The following is a 24,960-nucleotide window of genomic DNA, read 5'->3' on the forward strand; positions in this document are numbered from 1 at the left end:
TATGAAAATATTTTGATATTGTCTTATACTCGGTATATTTTATTATTCTACTACAGTCTTCAGGGTGATCACAAGACATTTATCCAAAGAAAGCTGACTACAAATGACCAAGAATATGCACACACACACACACAAAAAAAGAAGACTAAAGTCCAAATATAAGATGATTCTGAAAGGCAATTGAATAAGATAAAACCTCATTAATTTGAACCACATTTATTCAGATAGTTTTCACTCTCCTTGGAAAGAGAATTTGATAAAGAAAATAATAGACTAATCAAGATTTTAGGGGAAATGTTTAAACTTTCTGATTCCCCAAGAGAACAAACTGATGCAATCACATGAAAAAATAATTGATTCACAACTAGGCAATAGCTTGCAAAACTATTTATTTTTCACATTTGGTACCTGAAACTCCATCTTCTCAACATCTTCAAAGATTTCAATATTCATTTTAATAATTCTTTGGATGCTATGACCAAAGAGTTCCTCAACCTTCTGAACCCCAACAACCTCCTATACTCTATTTCAGCTGCACACCAACATGATCATACTTTGCATCCCACCAACTCAGAATTATCACTGCATATAAAAGCTTTAAAGTCTACTGTTTTCCAGCCAAAACCTGCTATTCTTCTACTTCTCCCACTTTCTCACTCACAATTTCTTTATCCTTATTGTGACCTTCAGCATTCTCTCCCATCCTTTCCATCTCTCTCTTCAACCTGTTTCTATTTCTTCATGTCTCTGTCTTTCTTTCTTTGTCTCTATCATTGTCTCTCTGTATATGTCTGTGTTCCTCTCTGAGAGAGAGGGACAGAGAGACAGAGAGAGACAGAAAGAGAGAGAGAGAGAGAGAGAGAGAGAGAGAGAGAGAGAGAGAGAGAGAGAGAGAGAGAGAGAGAGAGAGAGAGAGAGAGAAATTATGGCTTCATTTGACTCTATACCAAACACTGAACCTATACTTTGTCAGTTAAATGTTAATGTTCTTGAAACTCTTGCTACATTTGGAATTATGCAAATAAAGTGACTAAAATATCTCTATATCTTGACCCAAAGATTCCACTAGTAGGCATATACTAGTGGCAAATGGGTGGCAGGATGGATAGAGTTCATGTGAAATCATGAAGAGTTGAGTGCACATCCAGCCTCATATATGTACTAGTTCTATAACTCTGAGAAAGCCTCTTAACCTTTGTTTACTTCTGTATTATGAGGATAATAATAGCATCTACCTCCCAGGACCTTTGTGAGAAACAAATGAAATAATAATTGTAAAGTGCTTTATCAGGCCCAGTGCTAAATAAATATTAGCTATTGTACACCAACAAAGTCACTTATAAGAAGAATGATCCATATTCACCACAATATTAATAACAAGACTTTTTTTAGTAGCAAAGAACTGGGGAATACCTAAACAAATTATGGTACATGGATGTAGTAGAATATTATTATTTTGACTAGTAAGCTAAATGTGATGAATACAGAGAAGCCTGAACAGATTTACGTGTGTTGATGTAGAATAAAGTAAGCAGAACCAGGAATATAATAAATAGAATGACCCACATGATGTAAATAAAAGAACAACCACAATGTAATCAAAAGTGAATGTTACAAAATGTCAAAGAACAAACATGGAGCCAAAGAAGAGGTACAAGACACTACCCCCCCCTCCATGTATAACTCCTATACACAAGTGAGTGTTCCATGGGTCCAAAACATGCCTTGTAGATATTTTTTGATGTGTTGATGAATTGTTCTGACTTTTTTCTTATTCTTCTTTAAAAATATTATTTGTTATGTGGGATGGCTCTCTAGAAGAAAGGAAGAAATACTGGTAGAAATTTTGGGAATAGCAGAAGATAGCAATGAAAAAATATTAATGCCTTGCTACTATGACCATTCAACATTCTCAACTTGGAAATCCTCATCCCTTAGAAACCCCCCTTATCCAATTTCTTTGCTTCTTCTCCAGAACTTCTCATAATCCTTAGAAAGGTCATGAAATCAAGTTGAATTCTCTCACTAGAGATATGTGACATTGCCTCTCTGGGCTCTTGATGCTGCTCAGTAATCCCAGAAAAACTTGATTTCATATTTATGAGACATGCCAGTAGCCATCTAGTCTCTAGAAAAAAACACTGATACAACTACCTGACAAGTTATCATCCAACTTTTATTTGAGGTCTTTCATTGGGAGAGGGAGGGGGAGCATCAGCAAGATTCACTGCCACCTGAGGTATCATATCCCACTTAACTACCCTTAATTGTTTAAAAAAGAAAAATTATCTTAAATCTAGCCAAAATTTGTCTCTTTCCAATTTCCATCTGTCAATCCTTGTTATGCTTTCTGTAGTAAAATAAAGCAAATATAATTCTCTTCCACATGATAGTGTGTTAAGTATTTACTTGAAGACAGCTATCATGTCCCCCACTTGGAGTATTATCTTCTCCTTGTTTTACTCATATGAAACCTCATATAGCATAGACTCAGGGGGTCATTCATCATCCTGCTTGTCTTCCTGTGGTTGCTTTCCAGTCCATCAATCTCCTCCCATAAACTGCAGCACCCAGAACTGAATACAATACTTCAGATATAGTCTAACTATAGCAAACTACATTAGAAGTAGAACTATGGCCTGTATTCCTGGAAAACCTCTCTCTCTGTCTCTCTGTCTCTCTCTCTCTCCTGCCCCCCTCTCCTCTCCCTCCCTAACTCTCTCCCCCCACCTCTCTTTTCATGAACAATTCTACTATTTTTTAATTTATTATTTTGTTGATTGCATTAAAGTTCCCAGGTATCTTCATCCTCCTCTCCCCTCCTTATATACACATATATGCAAATATGTGTATATATGTATGCACACACTTTATCTTTCATGTTTCTATTTATCAGTTCTTTCTCTGGAGGTGGACATTCACAGATTATTCTTCAAATGTTATACCTCTCTTAATGCAGCTCAAGATTACATTAGATTTCTTGGACTGCCATATCACATTGCTGATTCATATTTAGCTTATGGTCACCTAAAACCCCCAGATCTTTTTCAGACAAATTGCTATCTAACCATGTCTCCTGTTTCTTGTTCTCATGAAGTTACTTCTTTAAACCAAGTGTAAAACTATGTTTTTCCTAGTAAATTTCACCTTAATAGATTTACCCCAATGTTCTAGCCTATAAAGATATTTTTAGCACCCTGACTTTGCCGTATTTGATTTAAATCATGGTTATGTCATTTTCGCTTTGTGTCACTGGGCCAGTCACCCTATATATATCTCAGTTGACTGTCAAATGAAAGAGTGGGATTCTAACATCCTTTTCAACCCTAAATCTGTGATCCTATTTTCCATCTTTTGTGTCAGTCTTCTGACTTCTCCCCAAGTTTTATGTCTTCGGTAAATTTGATAAAATATTTTATCTATACCTTTACCCAAGCCATTGATATAAATGTTAACCAGCACATGCACGAATTTTGACACTCTGATTCCATCTGTCCATCCAATTCTGTATATAGTACAGTTCTACTACTGTATTCTTAATAATCTTCATCTTATTCCCCATTGAAACCGCTATACACTTTTTGTTTTCTCTCACCAACCATACACAATCCATTGCTAACCCATACTGCATACTCAAAACCTTTCCTGACAGTCTTTTCCCTATTAGCAAAGCCTCTAAGAATCTAATCCACCTCTCAATCACTATGATTCTCCAGAGTAGCATTTTAGTAGAGAAATAATGTCTACTACAATTTAAAACATTTTTATTACTTTTTAAATCTTCGTAATTAATTTTTAACACACACATAATTTAATTATACTGATTTATAGCTAGAAACAATTTTAATATGATTATAGCAACAGTTATTTAGAAAGCAAGTTATCATTATGTGGGGATCTCCATAAAAGTAATGCAACATCCCCTTCCTAACTCCAACCTTTAAAGCTAATTAGTATATCTACTGTACCCCAAAAGACAGCCTTCTCACAAAATATAGACTTAATCATTGCTAGCTTGATGTCTCTTGATGTGGAATCTGGGGGCTGGTGCTAATAGATGGAACTAGTACATAAGCATGCCAAAGCTGGGAAGGATTGTAGAGATCATCTTTTTTTAACCCTTACCTTCTGTCTTAGAATCAATACTTGTATTGGTTCCAAGGCAGAAGAATGGGGATTAAGGCAATGGGGGTTAAATGACTTGCCCAGGGTCACACAGCTAGGAAGTATCTGAGGTCATATTTGAAACTAGGACCTCCCATCTCTAAGCCTGACTCTCAATCCACTGAGCCACTCTGCTGCCCCTTAGAGATCATCTCTTTGAGGTATTCTTAACTTTTTTTTATATGCAATAGACCTCTTGGGCAGCCTGGTAAAGACTATTAATCTATTCTCAGAATAATATTTTTAATAATTGAAGATATAATTTTTCTCATATAAATTAATTGTGCCCCTGAAACCTATATACATGAATCCCTGGGGATGAAGAGGAGCAGGGGACATCAGGTTAGGAATCCTTGATCTAATTTATTTTCCTGAACCAGGAAAGTATATAGACCATACTTATGAAATCACTGTTAGACAATGGAAAGAACCCTGATTTTGGAGTCAGAAAATTTGAGTTCAAGTATTGGTTTCATTGTTTATTGAATGTATGAATATGAACAAGACCCTAAATAATCTAGAACAAGAATTTTTAGGCTTTATATGGAAAAGCAGAGCTCTATTTGAAGTTTCTGAGTTAAATAAAAAACCAAACAAGTAGGAGTCCAGAAAAACCTTTTTTTTCCCTTTGGAAACAACTAAAACTTAAAGAACTACTTTTTTTCTTTAAGGAATGGTGATGGTTTGGGTGGGTGGTAGTTAAATAAGCTTTCTTATTATTACAGACAGAAATCTGGGTTTCAATATAAACTTAGACGGGCACATTCCAGATGAAAGATCCCAGAAATCCCTTGCAATAAATGGCTGGAAAAAAATCAACCCTTTATGTCTTTTCAGATTCATAGTTATCTTCACCCTAGGGATAGAATCATTGCCAGTTGGACCATTATGACATTATATCATACCATATGTTTGCTAGCACATAATCATTTTTCATAAGTGTACAGACAGACATACCCACATGCGATACACAAATAACCCAACTCAGTGACCTAATTGTTACTTCTTAAAAATAAGTTGATTCTATGATTCTGTGATCTTCACTTTACCTAGGTGAGTGACCTAGTAGAGAAGGTCTTTATTATGCAAGCCAGGTTACAATTGCCAATGAGCAAAATAAAAAATAGGAAAACAATAATTGGAGTGTGGCTCACCTAAGCCATACAGCTGATTGTGTGTGCTCAATAAATACTGAGGGAGTAATTGAATGATTGCATGAACAAGATGAGTTAAGCCCTGTTATCTAAGAAAGAATAGTGACAGCTGTTTTTCTGAGCTAACCAGGGAATAATAAAGTGTCCTTCTTTCAAAGGTGTTGCACCCTCAGTGGAAGCCTTTGATAAGTTGATGAATGGCATGGTTGCTGAGTTTCTCAGGAACAGTAAGATCCTCGCTGGGGATGTGGAAGCTCACGTGAGTATTCTCTGTTTTTCCTACTTAACACTTAGTTGAGAATGACTTAGACAGCCACCACTTCTGCTTGATGAGTGGTAAACCTCTCTTGGTATGCTAGGCTTGGCTCCACAGGAAGTGTAGTCAAGTGGATACAGCTCTGCAGAGACTCAGAATGAAAAAGACCTTGGTTTGAATTCTCCTGTTACTGCCTGGCTTTGTGATGTTGGAACTCTTGAAGCCTCAGTTTTTGGATCTGGAAAACAGGGATGCTAATAGTACCAACCCTTAGGATTGTTATGAGGATGAAATAAGATAATGTATATAAAGAGCTATATAAATATGAGCTAGTAGTAGTAGTTGGAAGAAGAGGATAACAATGTGGTATTGGACTGAGCTTTAGCCATGGAGTCAGAACATTCAGATTCACTTTTTGGCTATGACTATTGCTAGTTTTGTGATGATTTCACCTTTTTTTATCTGTTTCCTTATAAGTAAAATGAAAATAATTTTACAGCACTGCCTACCTTGCCTGGCTTCTAAACCTAAAAGGACTATGTTGTTATTTTGACATCTAAATCATCTGTCTTGTTTTCTCCTCTGTTCTTGCTACTCTCCTCCTCTCCAAGGAATGTTGCAGTAAGCAAATAGCAATTCAAATTGGGCTGTTTTCCAGCTTCTAGATCATCAGGCTTCTTAACTTCATCTCATGGACCCATTTGGCAGTCTGACTTTGAACTCCTCAGAATCATGTTTTTAAATGCATAAAATAAAATACAGAGGGTTACAAAGGAAGTCAATTCTAATGAAATATTATTAAAACATTTTTTCAAAAACATATTCAGAGGTCAGCAAGATGCCTCAGTGGATAGAGAGGCAGACTTAGATAGATGGGAGATTCCAATCTTGTCTCAGACACTTCCTGGCTGCGAGATCCTGGGCAAATTACTTAACCCCAATTGCCTAACCATTACCACTCTTCTGCCTTGGAACCAATACACACTATTGATTCCAAGATGGAAGATAAAGATTAAAAAAATATTCACATACTCCAAGAATCTCCAAGCTTAGAATCTCTAGCTTAGCAACTACTCAAATGATTTTGATTCAGTTGCCAGGCTTTTAGTGACTTTAGTACTTATTCTGCCCCATCAAAGAGGGTCACTGTGTTCATTGTTCTTTGTTGCATATTCTCAGCTTTTATAGATTTTAAATGGTCTACTAACCAGTTGGCATGTGACTGCAATTGCTGCAAATCTGATCCAGGAAGCAAATGAATAAAGAAATAAATGTGATCAGCAGAGCCTTCATTTTTCATTTGCCTTTGTTTTCTCTGGTTAAGGTGTTCATGGCGGATTGTAGTTCAGACATCTGTCTGCCTATAGATTTTCCAACATCCAGTCAGGCCTGGCACCAACAGTTGTATTAAATGCAAATAGAAACCTGATTCTCAAGTAAAACTGTGGCTTGGAGAGAGTAAGTTTAAAACAAAAAACAAGAACACAGCTCACCTATGTTGTAGTCTTGGAATTTTTTTTAATCTCCTTCATTTGTAAATTGAAAGAAGAAGAAATGTACCTACATTTGCCTAGGGGTGTCACAGCAGCTAAAAAATTGGTGAGTGGGGGGGAAGGGCAGAGAAGGAAACACAAGTTTTTATAATCTTTATTCCTCTTCTTCTATGGGATAGTGTGGTATGCTCAATGGGGCTTTGGACCTAGAGGCAGAAAGAAAGTCAGGAATCTAGTCCTGATTATGCCTCTAATGAACTGTATGACTTGGCAAATCAGGTATCTTTCTGCTCTTTTTCCTCATCTGGAATTTTTTTAAAGGCATGCAGTATTGGGAAGAATAAAGTGATATCTTAAAACCTATTATGCTCAATGTTAATGCATCAAGTAGCCATTCTAGCCAATTGTGCATGAGCTTCCTGGCTTGAGTGCTTTTAGGTAAAGAATTTGATGTGAGCTAGGCCAGTAGATACACAAATATATCAGTACACATATTTGGAAGAATCTTCTCCAGATTTTAAAATGGAGACAACTCTTTTTATCCACCTCTAATTGTACACCTTTGATTTGGAGTCAGAGAACCTGAGTTTGAATTATGGCTCTTCTACTTACTATTTCTGTGAATCTTGAGTAAGTTATATCACTCTATGGGCCTTGGTTTTTCCATCTGTAAAATAAAGAGGTTGGACTAAGTGGCTGGCCACAGAGAAGTTCTTCAATTCTTTCCCTGACCTCCAAGTATAAATCTTCAGGGGGATCTCAAGTTACCTCTATGGCTATAATATTTTCAATAAATAACTCTCTAGTTCTTCACTTACATTTACAGAGGGTGTATTTGTATCTGAGAGATACCAGAATTATCACTGTCCTCATTTTAGTGATTAAATGTTTAACTGAGAGCAATTAGAATAGAGAGAAGCATCAATTTCAAATCCATTATCACTATGAAACTCCAATAGAAATAAGGCATGACCATCACTGACATAGCATAGTACAACATGAGCATTACATTTTGCCCATTGATGGTTTTGAGTTTTTAAGGGAGTCTAATAGCTTTTTAAAAAGACAATTGTGCTGTTCACTGTGTATGGCAGGGTTATACCTGATAGAATATCACCAAAAAAGGGGGCTGTTAGCATTTAATCGAATTGATCTCAACCCTGCCAAATAAGAAATTCTAAGCTGAGCTTAGATCATGTACTGTCTTAACACTTATTGATATTGTGTTGTTTTTACTCTACTTGTAACCATTTCAGATAATCTTGTATCAATCATTATTTTAATACTAGCATATGTATTATACTTCAAAGTTACCCAGTGCTCTATAATACCTTATATCAGCAATTTTACACTAAAACTGAAAGAAGTAGATTCTTACCACAAAGGACTAGAATAAAAATTCTTACTGAAGACTTTTGAGGACCTGTATTATATCTTACATGTAAAGTATGTACAAGATATTTACAGTGAATTCAGTCATACTTTCTTCACTCCAAACATCATTTAGAATTTTATAATCAGGACAGCTAAGTAGTACAATGGATAGAGCACCAGACCTGGAGTCAGGGGGATTTGGGTTCAAATCTGGTCCCATTTGCTTCCTAGCAGTGTAACCCTAGACAAGTCACTAAACCCCAATTGCCTAGCCCTAGCCACTCTTTTCTCTTAGAATTGATACTAGAAAGAAAAATGTTTAAAGAATTGGTACTAAGAAAAGGTAAGGGTTCGGATATGATGTTTCAAATGAAGTGATATTTTAAAATATCCCATGCTTCTATGGGATCAATTTAAAAAATAAATTTAAACTTTTCACTGTTAAATTTTTTAATGCATAAATTTCTTCCTCAAGGTTTATGCTGTCAGTCCATAGCAGAAAATTCAGGCTGCCATAGTCCATCTGGGTATTACTAATACACTGAACAAGTAGTTTATTTTTTCTGTGTCTTATAGGCCATGTGTCATGAGCATTAAGCTTGCAGCTGCTGCCTTTCCCATAAGCCAATGATGGGGGTTGAACTTTGATTCAAGAACACACCTGTTGCCTAGAAAGAGCTGACATACCTGATTGAGCAGGATGGTAATATGAGAGGCCAGCAGGTTTTTATATTATATTTAAAAAGGGACACAAACATGCGTCATGTTGAATCCTGTCCCTAACTCTTAAAAGCTGCTTCACGTGTACTACTAAAAAAAAAAAAAGGGAGGGGGAGTAGTAAGGCTATGATTTAACGTCTGCCACAATATGTTTGGCCCCTGTTTGGGGCTTAATTTACTGTATGTTCAATTGTCTATTGACAGAGAAGACCACAAAAAAGGGAGAACTAATAACTACAATTAGGAGGCTCTAGTAAACTGAAGAACATAGCAGGTTTAGAAAAGATTAGATCTTGTAAGTTCTCCTTGGATGGAACATGAACCAAATGGTGTATTTAAATTACTCTTTAACCTGAAAGAAACTCCTCACCATTCAGTCTAAGAAGGATATTAACACTTATTCTTCACTTAAGTAAAAGAGGGGAAAATGAAAGAAAGATGCAAAATTTAATAATTGTTCTTTTAGGGTAAAAACAATCCTCAGGATCAAAATAAGGAGTCTTTTAAGCCATCTACATGAGGTCCCAAAAGTGAGAACTCAGCCATTTGATTGTTTTTTATTTGCAAGTCACCAGTCGATTAGCTTAACATGTGTTTTTCCCTAAAGTGACTTTCTTGTTTTTACTAAACTGACCAATTGTTTTAGTGTCATCTGACACTAACGTGTCAGTTAAGTAGCTAAATGATTATCTGTTACAAAGCCAACTGGAAGTAAGATAGCCCTCCCCAATTCCATTATTATGCTCTTTTGGAAATTTGGTAGAATTCACAGTGGAAACCATTTTAAAATTATTTCTAATACTCCTTTCCTTTCTCACTTAGAAAGGAGAATACTTCTTTCAACTTTTATTTTGTTACTGATGCAAGTCTTTTTTGTAGTAGCAAGGATCTAGAAACAAAGTAGATGCTAATTCACCAACAAAGTGTGATACATGAATGTAATGGAAATTACTCTGCTTTAAGAAACAGTGGACACAGAGAAGCATAGGAAAACTTGAATGAACTGTTACAAAAATGTCTTGAAGCAGGATGCAGCTGCAAAGGTTATAAGTAACCTCTTTACCTTACAGCTGTAGCCATAGCCACAGATTTAGCTTTTCCCCATCACTCCAACTGCAATTCTTCCCAGACTAGATTGTATTGAAATATATATATATATATAGTTAATGCAATATGTTTGTGTTTATGAGCTTAATATTGATATTATGTTTATATTATATGCACTTGTTGCCTACCCATTAGACTGTAAGCTCACTGAAAATAAGGATTGTTTCATTCTTTGTTCTTATATTCCTAGAATGTAGCATAATATTTGGCATGTGGTTATTGCTTAATAGCTGCTAGATGGTGTAGTGGATTGAACAGCCAGCCTGGAGTCATGAAGACTTTAGTTTGATTATGATATGAAATACTTACTAGCTGGGTGACCCTGGACAAGTCACTTAACCCTGTTTGCCTCAGTTTCCTCATCTGTGAAATGAACCAGAGAAGGAAATGACAAACCACTCCAAGTATCTTTGCCAAGAAAACCTCAAATGGGGTTACAAAGAGTTCGCGTCATGAAGAATGAGATGCAACTAGACACTAACAATAAGAATTTAGCAAGGATTTTAATGTAGTGCCTACTATGTGCTAGGACACTATGCAAAAATATAATTATTATCTCATTTTATTCTCATAACAATTCTTGGATATAAATATTGTTATTCTTATCTCTATTTTATAATTGAATCTAGACCCAGCACTCTATCCATTGTCTATGTAGATAAATTCCAGGTACATAGTAAAGTTATCATTCCCATTTTATATAAAGGAAATTAAAAACTCACAATTTAAGTGACATGGTTCAAGTAAGGGAATTTGTGTAGGACAGATAGCCCCCAAGAAACTGCACATTTGGTAGTTGGTCCAATCCTACTGTTATTTAGGGATTGTGACTTTTTCTCTGGCTCAGCACTATAGAAACTGTACCAAGGGAGAAGTACTCCATTTTCCTCAACCCTTGAAAGGGTAAAGATCTCTGTCAAAGTCTCACTATCTATGTATCTGTGAGTGACAGAAACAAGTCAGGAATCCCAACTTGTTGGGAACCGTGGCTACTGGTGAGATATAAACCAAACCATTCTGTAGAATAAGGTCAGCTCTGAAAGTTGATTCTGAGATTCCATGTGCCCCTAATAGCTAATGAGAGCCATTAGGGAAAAAAGGATACAATAACCTCAAAGTATCATGGAAGCAAAAGTTTTATGTGGTGTCTCTTGCTAGTACCATCTAGTTGCATTTTTTCCCCATGGGGCAGTTTCAGTGTGATATTTAATCACAAAAGTATTTCAACAGCAAACTCCCTAGTGACAGAAAGCTGTAAATATAAAACTTCATTCATCATAAATGCAATACCAGCTATAAAACTTGATCTGGCAAAATACATGGTATTCTACTGAGGAAATGACTTTTTTGAAACTGGATAATATGAGATATAAAAGTTGTAAGGGAGAGCTTTAGCAATTATGTGGTTCATTTGAATAATAGAGACAGGTAACCAGATCATTCAAACCACTCAATTAGTTGACCTCAAGTATCTGATTTGACTAACTACATTGCTCAAAAGAATTGTAAGAATTATGACTGAATATTGCCTAGGTATAGAATTATGCGTAAGAAGATTTTTTTATTTAAACTGATTCTTTTGTTATTGCTTTTATATCACTCATATTTCCCAGTATAATACTCCTCATTTCCCCTTTGGAAAGCTATACTTTATGACAATTTTTTTTTATTTTCTTTAAAAATTTCTTAAAAAAAAAAAAAGCCTAACCAACATATCAACCAAGTCTGACACAAAGTATTCAATATCTATATTCCCACACCTCTGAAAAGAAGATTCTTTGATTCCAAGTCATATCATTATAATTTCATATCACTTTTTTGAGATTGCATAAAAAACAGGACTTAATTTAAAACTCAAACAGGGATCCAAAGACCCCACTCTTTTAGGCAATTGTTACTCACTTTTATCAGAAACATAAGTGTGCAAGTACAAGTAAGAGTAAATAGTACTGGAGAGAATTTTTCAACTTGGTAAATCTGGAAAGAACCTTAGGCAACAACTAGTTATACTGCATTAAGTATCCTTTGCTCCTCTGAATGGAAGGTGGAGCCATAAACTCCTCCATTTAAGGAAAGAGGACAAGATAGACATTTCATCAGGCATTTTGTTTCCTACCCACCTGCTCTTATTTTGTATTTCTTTGACTTCTCCATCATGCCCCCAGAAGTGAGGTTTCTTCCCCTCCACTTTGCTTTCCTTCACATGTCACCTTCTCCCATTAGATTCTGAGATTCTTGAGGGTAAAGACTATTTTTCTTTTTTCATATTTGTATCCACAGGTCTTTGCACAATATCATGCACACAGGGAACATTTAATAAATGTTTATTAACTACTGACTTTGACATGGGGCCCAAATCTGGCAGGTCATCTGCTTTTGTATGCCAGAGAATTAAGAATGTCTAACCCACATCATTTTACAGATGAGAAATCAAGTCCCAGAGAAGTAAAGTGATTATTCTCCAGGTCACACAAGTAGAAGATAAAGAGTGGGTCATCTGACTCCAGAACCAAGGAAATTTGGAATAGCCAAGTGGAAGGAAGTCTAAGTACTCATCAGAAGACTTTACCCCAAATATTCTTGGAACAGCATCAGTCTCTGAAACTCAATCAAAAGTGATGTTTTTCTAACTCATATGGTACAAACTTTCTTTGGAAGAGATTCTTATAAAATATTGCCCAGAAAGGTTAACTTCTCTTCAACTTCCAGTTGAATAAATAACTCCCTATTTAAACTCCCATATCTTCCCCTCCTAGTTAGCCATCTCTGCAACCCAAACTAGGGCATCCTTATCAGTTTATATCCCCAGTTCTGGATAGTTCTCTGGGAACCTTGGAAGTCTCCAAAGGTTATAGTTTTCTTAATCATCTTCTGTAATAAATTACTCTTAAGAATCTCAACAATAGGGGGCAACTGGGTAGCTCAGTGGAGTGAGAGCCAGGCCTAGAGATGGGAGGACCTAGGTTCAAATCTGACCTCAGACACTTCCCAGCTGTATGACCCTGGGCAAGTCACTTAACCCCCATTGCCTAGCCCTTACTGCTCTTCTGCCTTGGAACCAATGCACAGTATTGATTCCAAGACTGAAGGTAAGGGTTTTAAAAAAAGAATCTCAACAATAAAAAGGCTTCCCAAATCCTACTGGTTGGTTAGATCTTGGTATGTATGGAGTTGTTATGTGATTCTTATTCCAGTCCAGACCTAAATGGCCTTTGAGACCTCTTCCAACCACATTATTCTGACTTTCAGTTTTTATTGTTTCATTGCCGTTCTTTTAATTTAACACTGTTGTAATCAGTGGCTATATAGTTTTTCTGGTTCTTTTTAATTCATTTTTACCAATTTATATAAGACAGTGATGGTAAACCTTTTAGAAGAACAGATGATATAAGAAATGTTTTTAGGCATGGGGAGAGGGGAGGGGAGTAGCCCAGCCCTTCATTTCTCTGACTTTCTATTAACAAACTTGGGTGAACTCTGTGCTGGGGCAACAGTGGGTGTGCCCACAAAGAGAGCTCTGAATGCCCCATCTGGCACACATGCCATAGATTCACAACCACAGATATAAAACTTTAGATACTTCTCATACTGTATTCATCTTTTCTTAAAGTGCATTATTATTTCATTATGTTCTTGTAGTTTATTTAGCTATTTTCCAATCAATAGACACCTAACTGGTTCCCAGTTCTTTGCTAACACAGAAAGTATTCAAAAAATATTTTGATGTGTATAGGTATGGATATAGATTTTGAAATAATTTTTAATTAGCTTTAGATTACTAACTCTGTTAAATCGCCTGCCTTCCCTCCCACCAATTGGCACCAATTCAGGTTATAGAAAAAAAATCAAATAATGGGCAAATTATTTTACCTTTTAATATAAGGGAAACATTTCCATTTTGGGTAGAACAACAATGACCTAGCCTGAGAGTGTTGTTCATTAGAGAAAATAAAAGAGCATAAAAGAGTCTCTACTGTTTAAACAGACTGTTGTACAAAGACTATAACTTTCTAACTTCAGAAAACAAGTAGCAAGTGATCCCAATTCTTCCACCTACAAGATGCCCAACTTTTTACTTCAGCTTTCTCATTTGCATAATAAGAGAGGTAGAATAAATGGTCTCTGACATGTTAAGACTCACTGGAGAAGTGATTCTTAATAAAGGGGGGTGGGGTGATAGACTCCATTGGCAGCCTGATAAAGCCTCAAAGAATGTTTTAAAATTTATAAATTAAAATACATGAGATTAAAAAGGAAGTAAATGATATTGAAATCCAGTTATCAAAATATTTTTTTAGTTTCTTGGACTACAGAGTAGGAACTCCTGCTAATTGTGTCAATTCTAAAGGATAAGAGTGCTTAGTGTCAGCTGAAGGAAATAATGCTCTTGTCAGAGTTGTCACCATCGTAGAAAGAAAGCATTCTCAGTTTGATGGAGTAGGTAGCAAGTAGCAAAGAGTTTCCTTTTTGAGATCATGAACAAGAAATACTGAACACTACTAAAAAGCAAATTTTTTCAGACTTTTCTATCCTTTAAAGCAGGGTAAAGCGATTTCTCTTCATAATAAAGTGTACTTTTCAGTTATCTCTTTATCCAAAATGAAAGACAGTATAATTTATACTGTCATCATCTGCAATTCACTTAAATTTTTACATTAAATTCACTTACAGTTTTCTACTAATAGTTTTATTGGAAATTTTTTATTTAATTCAAAAAAATTTTATTAAGTTTGAACATAGCATACTAGACATTGCTCATGGCTCTGAGGATTCAAAGTATAGCTTTGAATCAAAGTATAATCTTCAGAAAGCTTACAGTCTATAAGGGGGAAAGGCACATACTCAAATTATTAAAATGCAAAGAAGATTCACAATTAAGGAGAGAAAATACTATGATAAATGTAAAAGAGATCACTTGTAGTTGGTATAGAAAGGAAAACTGAATTCAATCTTTAGCATTTCTGCCACTGAGGTGGAGGAGACAGCAGTTGGAATGTTAGAGTGAAGATTGGTGGACAGAAAAGACAATTGGAGTGGGGAGGGGAGACTTGGAGGGTGACAGTTTCTCTCGAGTGGTACTCTTTCCTGGACCTTGGACTGGAAGTAGCACTCCCTCCCCGCCCCTGGATAGAAGTACCTCTATTATGGGATTTTTCCCAACTGTGTGCTTTACCTGGATTCCTGTGATCATGTTATTGAACAAAAGGATTTAAGGGGAGAAGTTTGAACTGTAAGGCCGGGTCTTTGGGCATTCGCCTGAAGAGACAAGCCCAACCAGCTCTGAAAGTCAGATTCTCTTTTTCCTCTTGCTGTCTACTGCTAAAGACTTTGAACTTAAGAAAGCTAGCACAGATATAGCATAGATAGAAATAAAAAGAAACCCTCCATGAACCTGCGAGGCCTGGCCTCAGCTCAAAAGCTGAGAGAGACTCAAACCCAGTCTGTGGCAAAGTATAGGGCAATCCCTATTCCCTCTACCCTGATACCTTCCCAGTTTGAACTTGTTATTAAATTCATCTTTAGTTAAATAAATAGAGTCAAATGTCTTTTTAAGGGTGAAGGGACCCTGAAGGGAGTAAGGGTTTTTTAGGGGAGAATGTTCTCTGTAACCTCAAGTACTCCATATCTTGAGGTGCCCGTCTGTGCCTCTCCCCCCTTTCACCCTAGTATAATATCTGTAAGAAGAGTATTTTCTTACATTATATATAGAAAAGACCTTTCAAAGAAGATAAGGTATCTGAATTGTACCTGAAGGGAAGGCCTTCATCAGGCAGAGATTGGGAGAGAAAGAGATAGAATAGTCCATCCTAGGCATGATGTAAGGAATGAACTAGACACAGGCATGCAGGATTGGACAAGAGAAGAGTAGGCACAGAGAGTGGAGCAAATTGTATGGAATATAATTACTTGAAGGGGAATAATGCTGAATGAGGCTAGAAAGATAGGTTGAAGCTATATTATATAGAATCTAATATGACAAATGTTATCTTGGGAATCCATAGCCCAAGAAATCTATTTTTTCACTGTGTACACATGACAGAGCCAATGTTTGATTTGGCCAAAGTACAGTTATGGAATTCTGCCTTTGATTTCAGAACCTAGAATCAATTAGAATTCTTTTATCTCACAGTAACATGTAAAATAGAGCCATCTTTAGAGCTGGGACAATATAATTCATTTTGGTAATGGATTTAAGGTTTACAAAGTACTCTACTCAAAATTAAATTAGAAGTTAGATATTGTGTATATAATTACTACTATTTTTGAGATAGAAATTGAGATTTCTAAGAGTTTGGGTGACCTGCTATTGATCATGTGACTAATGCATATCTCAGGAAGGATTCATATTTTGGCCTCCTAAATTCAAGTACACTTGATTCATGCCCTGGCATGAGAAAAGTAACTTATCTATCATACATGCCAATACTTTGTGTATAATTGTGTATTGTAGCTATCCTTTGCTTTGATACATTTGTCTTTAAAGGCCACTTAAACATTGTTCTATAATATTTATAACTTATACTTCTAAAAGCTGAAAAAATGCACAAGGCCTTTTTGAATCTAATGCAACCCCTAATTGGGATGAGGCCCCAAAATATTAAGTGGTCGTGATCTATATGATTAGTGAATGGCAAAACTGGGATTGGGATAGAACCTTGTCTCTTTAGTTGAGTTGACTGTCAAAGATTATGGCATAGTGAAAGAAAAGAATCTAACAAATTATTGCATGGAACTTGGTCTTTTCCGGGATATTGAATTCAACTCATGGCAAAGGGGACATTATTAGAAAATTAGTATTTTAATAATGAAAACATAATCCTAGTCATATAAAACTTTAGAAAATGTTAGATCATCTTAGGTTTGCCAGTCTTTCTCTCCTACCCCCTTTTGGGCAATGAAAAATCCAAGATTAGTGAAGTAATTTGCCCAAATTTACATAGCAACCTTATGCCTGATTTGATTAAGAACTTTAGAAGGTTTTCCAAAAGGTCTTATACATTTTTTTAACTTTAGAAGCATAAGATGTAGATGTTATAGAACAGCCTTTAAAGAAGTGTATGAAAACATAGGACAGCTACATTGCACAATTATTCACAGGGTGTTTTTATTTTCATTCTTGTGACTAATGAAAAATAGCTACAGTAGATGAGGCATTTGGGTGATATAGTAGATAGCATGCTTAACTTAGAGTCAAGAACTCAAGAAGAGTCTCCCTGACTCCAGGACCTGTACTCTAATCCACTGCACCACCTAGCTGCCCTATCAATTATTTTTTTAAAAAAAAGTTATTTTGCCTTTAAATGTTATGTATAGATTGTTTCTATTATAATTCCTGAAAACTATGTTATTAAAGTTTAAACATTTTAAAGCTGCACAGTGTCTTTATGAACATCTCAAGCTTTCTTTCCCTTCTTTGACTCAATTCATTGCCACAATATACAAGATTAAGCAAGATAGGAAATAGCCTTCCAGGGAATTTGGCCTCTACTACTCTACAATCATGAACTAGTTCTTAAAGGGAAATTGAATTCTCTGATTGAATAATTCAAACACAATGCAGTTCTCCTCAGAATTGCTGAATCAATCAGGGACTAATTATGTTTGGATGGAACTTGTAGTTAGGTAGTTAAGTATCTAGAACTTGGGAGACTCAGGCTGTTTCCAACTCAGCCACAAACTTGACAAGATTGTGAATGTCTACTAAACTCTCTGTGCCTTGATTTCCCTTTATTTTGTCTGGCCACAAACTGATATCATTTAATAACAAAGGTTAAGGCTAAAAGAGAGCTTAAAGATCATCTAATGTAGCCTGCCTGTTTTACATATTGGAAAACTGAGGCACAGAGCGTTTAAGTGACTTTTCTACAGTCATGTCAATAATATCTGTCAGGATTCCAATCCAGATCTTTTGACTCCAAGTCCAGTATTGCATGACATCACACCCTGCCACCCCATGATGAGTCTTCTTTGACTTTCCTTCTTCATTCAGACAGGCATAAACCTGACTAAAAGGTAAAAGTATTAAGGAGTCTAGGGCCCTTCTCAGGATCTCCTCTGACCTTGGAGTAAAAAAAAGGAGGAAAAATCCAATGGCACCCCCAGGACAAACAAATGAGGAACAATTTAATTCTGTGAGGCTTAAATAATAATATGTCTGTTTATAATAAAGTTTGTTGTTGTTCAGTCATGTTTGTGACCCCATTGGGGATGTTCTTGGCAAAGATACTAGAATGGTTTGCCATTTCCTTCTACATGGGTTTTCTCATCAAACATACTGGAGTGGTTTGTCATTTTATTTTTCAGCTCATTTTACAAATAAGGAAACCAAGGCAAACAGGGTTAAATGACTTGCCTAGGGTCACACAAATAGAAAGCACCTGAGGCCAGATTAGAACTCAGGAAGATTAGTGTCCCTAACACCATGTCCAGCACTCTTTCCACTAGGCCACCTAGCTGTTCATTTTTAAAGATAGATGAAATCTATAACAATTTCAGAAGTTCCTAGAAGGCAATTAACATACTTTTTTTTTCTGAAAAGTCACTTTCAGAGAGGCAGTAAGGTTGCTCAGTGGGTAGAGAGTCAGGCCTGGAGACAGGAGGTCCTGGGTTCAAGATCGATCTCAGATACCTCCTACCTATATACCCTGGGCAAGTCACTTAACTCCCATTCCCTAGCCTTTACTACTATTCTGCCATGTAACATGTTTAGTATTGATTTTAACACAGAAGGTCAGGGTTTAAAAGAAAACCCACTGATTTCAGAGATTATGGTTATTATCCAGAGTTTAAATATGCATGCTCCATGGGACTGCTACTTTTTAGCATAACAATGTTAATAATTATTATATTTATTTTAATATCCAGATTCACTGATAACCTAGTTAATTGGTTAACAGATACTCTTCATGGTCTGTCCATTCAAACTCTCTTCAAAGGTAATGGCTAATTTATGTTTTTATTTCATTTCAGGTAGGTTGGCCTTTCCTCATTCCCTCCCTCCGCAATCTTAATCTTATGCCATTAGTGCAAATTAAATATTTTAAGAGGAATCAATTGTAGATATCTTAAATGACTAAGACAATGAGTTATCAATCAGTAAGCATTTTTTAAGTAGCTTCTATGTGTCAGGCACCCTACTAGGCTTTGGCATAGCATAACAAAACCAACAGTGAAAGAGTCTATCATTAAGGATCTTATATTTTAAAAGGAGATAAAATGTACATTATCTACATATAAATATATAAGATATGAATGCTTATCCACATAAGTCATCTCCTTCCCAACTCTAGAGTATCTGGTAAAAATTATATCTCTCTAAAAAAAATAATAAAATTATATCTGTCTGTCCCTCAAATAGGGATAGAGTAGAGGACAAATATGTCTCTAAAGGAAAGCTGTTTGCCTAGTCATTTAAATTTTTTTAAACTGACAACTATTTTTTCATTTAAGTTTATTTATTTATTTGTTTTTTACATTAAAATTCAGGTAACTCCCTCTATTCCCCCACTAGATAAGGCATCATTGGACAAAAATAAAAAGTATGTATTTAAAACAATGTCTCATTTTTTAAAACCCTTACCTTTTGTCTTAGAATCAATACTGTGTATTGGTTCCAAGGCAGAAGAGTGGTAAGGGCTAGGCAATGGGGATTAAGTGACTTGCCCAGGGTCACACAGCTAGGAAGTGTCTGGGGCCACATTTGAACCCTAGACCTCCCATTGCTAGGCTTAGCTCTTAAACCACTGAGCCATCCAGTTGCCCCCTAAAACTATGCCCTGCTTATTTCTATTTATTAATTCTTTCTCTGGAGGTAGATATACACAAGTCATTCTTCAACTATATTTCTGTTGTTACATGTAATGTTCTCTTGGTCCTGTCTGCTTCACTTTTCATAATTTCATGTAGATCTTTCCATGTCTAATCAACTATTTCTTCCCATCCCTCATTGAACAGTTGTTGTTTTTTTAAATCCATGATACAGTGAAGCCACAATAAGTGAGCAATGATATAGCAAGGGATGACTGTACTCCTCTCTTGGGAAATAAATAGAATGTTTCATCTTCATTCTTTTGAACATATGGTTCATCATTTCATTGTTCTAGTAATTTAAAGTAGTTTTTGTCTAATACTATTGTAAAAATTATCTTTCTTGATCTTTCTCATTAAAGTCATCATCAGTTCATAAAGATCTTCTCAGTTCCCCCATCTGGAATGGTCCACTTCACTATTTCTTGTGTTGCAATAATATCCCATTATATTATATTTGTTTATTTGTTTTATTCATATTTGTTTAGTTAGTCTGCACAGGAAGGCACCACTTCAGTTTCCCATTTTCAGCTATGAAAAGAGCTGCTATAAATATTTTTATACCAATAGATCCCTTTCCTCCTTCTTTAATGTCTTTGGGGTATGGACCTAGAAGTGGTATAGCTGGATCAAAAGGTATATACAATTTGATAACTTTCTGGGAATAGATTCAAATTGCTTTCCAAAATAGCCAACTCACAACTTCACTAACAGTACACTGGGGTACCTCTTTTGCCATAGTCTCCATTGTCAGTCTTAATAGGTAGGGAGGGGGCAGCTGGGTGGCTCAATGGATTGAGAGTCAGGCCCAGAGATGGAAGGTCCTGGGTTCAAATCTAGCCCCAGACACTTCCTAGCTGTGTGACCCTGGGCAAATCACTTACCCCCCATTGCCTAGTCCTCACCACTCTTCTGCCTTGGAACCAATACCCAGTATTGATTCTAAGAGGGAAGGTGAGGGTTTTTTTAATAAATAGGGAAGGTAGTCCTTAGCTTATACTCACTAGTTTATCTCCTTTCTACCAAATACTGATTAAACAAAAGACCATCACAAATAGCAAATCGTGAGTTAATCAATTTATTCAAACAAACATTCTATTGAAATCAAAGAAGTTATATAAATTAGAATATGTCAAAGAATAGACAAGAATTAATGAGCTCTTTAGCTAAGAGTAAGATGAGATCTCAGCTCAAATAGATGGGAGGTCAATTCTTGCAGTCTGGTCAGAGAATCAAACTTCCTTCCCTAAGTGTCTGATGATTTTCTCGCCATTTATCTCTCCTGACAGTTTGCAACATGTGTCTCTCTCCAGAGAAGTTCTGAAACCACCACTGTGCATTTCTTACACAGATAGATAACCAGGGTGTACTTACTATTCCCTCAACAAGTTAAGAGTTAAATTTTTCTCTGTACCCACAGCAGCATACAAAAATGCCCCAGCCTTGGTTAGGAACTCAGATTACATACAAAACTCATAAAAACAAATACAAATTAACCTTTGAGTGGAAGGCATTAGCAGGTGTAGTGAATAAGGAAAAACTCTGTATAGATGGTGTTGTTAGTTGAGGCTTAAAGAAAATCAGAGAATCAAAGAAATGAAGAGGAAGGGAGAGAATATTCCAGGCATGAAAGACAACTAATATAAAAACATGGAAAAGGGGAGTTAGAGTAACTACAGCTTTGGGGCATTAATATTTTCTAGAAGGTATATGTAAATTTATAGTACAACTTATGTCATATTCAAAGATAGGCATTCTCATTTACATTATATCTTTTTGGATAGGGAATATTCTTCCTTTACTTTTCCACTTGGTGTTGTGTGTGTGTATATATGTGTGTATTTGCTATAGCCTTGAAAACTTTAGAGAAACGTGTTTGACACTGAAACTTTTAACATTTAGGAAACATGGAGCATGTGTCTATAAGCCAAATATCTTTGGCTTTTATGACATAGTTAAAATGAAGAGACCTGAGAAAGGAAGTAGATTTTTTATTAATTTATGAGTCAAATATGTATTTTTTTATAATTGTAACTTTATTTTTCCCCAATATATGTAAAAAGTTTCCAGCATTTTTCAAAAAATATTGAGTCCCAAATTCTCTCCTTCCCAATCCCCCATTCTCCCCACCCCACCCTGGCTAAAATGATATGTAATCTCATATAGATTTTACATGTGCAATCACATTCAAGTTTTCCATATTAATATTTTAATGGAAGGAAACCAGAATAAAAAAATTAAGAAAGTGAAAAAAAGTTTGCTTTAATCTGAATTCATATTCTATCAATTCTTTTTTTCTGGAAGCAGATGGCATTTTTTATCATGAGTCCTTTGGGAGAGTTTCAGATCATTGTATTGCTGAGAATAGGTAAATTATTCACAGTTGTTCAGTATACAGTATTCCTGTCGCTGTGTGCAGTGTTGCTCTAGTTCTATTTATTTTACTCTGCTTCAATTCATATAAGTCTTTCCAGGTTTTTCTGAGCTCCTTTCTGCTTGTCAATTCTTACAGCACAATAGTGTTCCATAACAACCATATTCTATAACTTACTTAACTATTCCCTAATTGATGGGTCTCCCTCCACTTTACAATTTTTTGCCCCCACAGAAAGAGCTGCTTTAAATATTTTGTACATATAGGTCCTTTGTGTTTTTTATCTCTTTAGGATACAAAACTAGTCATGATATTCACGGGTCAAAAAGTATGTATTGTAATTCAAAATTGCTCTCCAGAATAATCAAATCATTTTAGGACTTCAGCAATTGTACATCAGTGTCTCAATTTTCCCACATCCCTTCCAAGTTTGTCATTTTCCTTTTCTGTCATAATAGCCAATCTGATGGATGTGGACTGGTACCTCAGATTAATTGTAATTTACATTTCTCTAATTAATAGTGAATTAGAGAATTTTCTTGACATGACTATAAAGAACTTTAATTACTTTGAGAACTGCCTGTTCATATCCTTTGACCATTTATCAATTGGGGAATAACTTGTATTTTTATATATTTGACTCATATCTATGAATTTGAGAAATGAAATCTTTATTAGAGACATAAAATTTTTGCACTATCATGAATACTGTATATTACTCTCTATCATATTTCCCCTATTTAATTTCTGACCACCACCTCCCCCAATTTGCCCTCTTTTCTATCATCCCCATGCCCCATTTTCTTGTCTTCTTCCCCTCTTACTATCCTGTAGAGTAAGATAGATTTCGAACCCCAATTGACTGTATATGTTCTTACTGCATTAAACCAATTATGATGAAAGTGAGGTTCATTCATATACTCCCCTCTCTGCCTCCTCTATCTTCCCCTCCACTGTAAAAGCTCTTTTATGTGAGATAATTTATCCCAATCTATCTTCCCTTCCCTCTCCTCCCCTTTCTCATGCCTTAATTTTATTTTTTAATATCATTCCATCATATTCAACTCATAGCCTTGCCCTCTGTCTATGTATACTCCGTCTAACTGCCACAATAATGATAAAGTTCTTTAAAGTTACAAGAATCATCTCCTCATGTAGGAATATACACAGATTTACTTTATTGGATATCTTTTTGTTTCTTTTTCCTGTTTGCCTTCTTTATGCTTCTTTGAGTCTTGTATTTTAGAGTCAGGTTTTCCATTTAGCTTCAGGTCTTTTCATCAGCAATATTTGAAAGTCCTCTATTCCAATGAATACCCAAATTTTCCATTGAAGGATTATGCTCAATTTTTATGGGTGATTCTTAGTTGAAATCCTAGCTTCTTTGCCTTCTGTAATATCATATCCCAATTTTTCTGATTCTTTAATGTAGAAGCTGCTAAATCTTGTGTTATCCTGACTATGGCTCCATGATATTTCAGTTGTTTCTTTTTGGCTGTTTGCAAATTTTCTCCTTGACCAGAAAGTTCTGGAATTTAGTTATACTGTGCCTGGGAGTTATCCTTTGGGAACCTCTTCTTAGGAGTTGATTGGTGGATTCCTTCAGCCTCTATTTGTCCCTTTGGTTCTAGAATATTAGGGCAATTTGACATGATGGTTTCTTAAAAGATAATGTTGAAGTACTTTTGGATCATGGCTTTCAGGTAGTCTGGTAAATCTTAGATTATTTCTCCTAGATTTATTTTCCTGATCATTTGTTTTCCCAGAGGTATTTCACATCTTTTTCTATTTTTTCTCATTCTTTTTTACTTTGTTCCTTGATGTCTCATGGACTCACTAGTTTCCACTTGTCCATTTCTAAATTTTATTTTTATTTGAATAAACTTTTGTACCTCCTTTTCCATTTGGTCTATTTTACTTTGTAAAGAGTTCTTTTCCTTAGTGAATTTGTGTGCCTCTCTTTCCATATGGCTAATTCTGCCTTTTAAGACGTTCTTCTCTTCAGTGTATTTTTGCATATCTTTTTCCATTTGGCAAATTCTGCTTTATAAGAAGTTCTCTTCTGTGAGTTTTTGTGCTTCTTTTACTAATTGGCCTATTCTGGTTTTTTAAATATTCATTTCTTCAATATTTTTTGTGCCTCCTTTGCAAGCTATTGACTCTTTTCATGATTTTCATGGATCATTCTTATTTCTTTTCCCAGTTTTTCTTCTCTCTCATTTTATTTTTAAAATTCTTTTTGTGTTCCTCCATTAATTCTTTTTAGGAAGAGAAATTCATCTTTTTCTTGGAGGCTTTGGATTCAGCAGCATTGATTTTGTTGTCTTCTTCCGAGTTTGTGCTTTGACCTTTGATGTCACCAAAATAACTTTCCATATTGAGTTCCTTTTTTTGTTGTTGGTTGTGTGCTCATTTTTTGGTCTTTTTATTTTCTTTTAACTTAAAACCCTGTTAAAATTAAGGTCTGTAACTAAGGTGAAGGGAGCACTATTCCAAGCTTCAAGTTATTTG

General features: G+C 35.5%; 1 protein-coding gene across 4 annotated transcripts in view; it reads left to right on the forward strand.

Annotated features, from left to right (window-relative positions):
- CAP2 (cyclase associated actin cytoskeleton regulatory protein 2) overlaps positions 1-24,960 on the forward strand; it is a 160,082-nt gene that overhangs the window by 30,440 nt on the left and 104,682 nt on the right. For all 4 annotated transcript variants that reach the window (XM_007487906.3, XM_056823475.1, XM_001376325.4 and 1 more), the window contains one exon: positions 5,477-5,577. In XM_007487906.3, coding sequence (XP_007487968.2) covers positions 5,477-5,577 — 101 coding nt within the window. The remainder of the gene's footprint in view (positions 1-5,476; positions 5,578-24,960) is intronic.

Source organism: Monodelphis domestica, chromosome 3 (genome assembly GCF_027887165.1).
Source record: "Monodelphis domestica isolate mMonDom1 chromosome 3, mMonDom1.pri, whole genome shotgun sequence".
NCBI lineage: Eukaryota > Metazoa > Chordata > Mammalia > Didelphimorphia > Didelphidae > Monodelphis > Monodelphis domestica.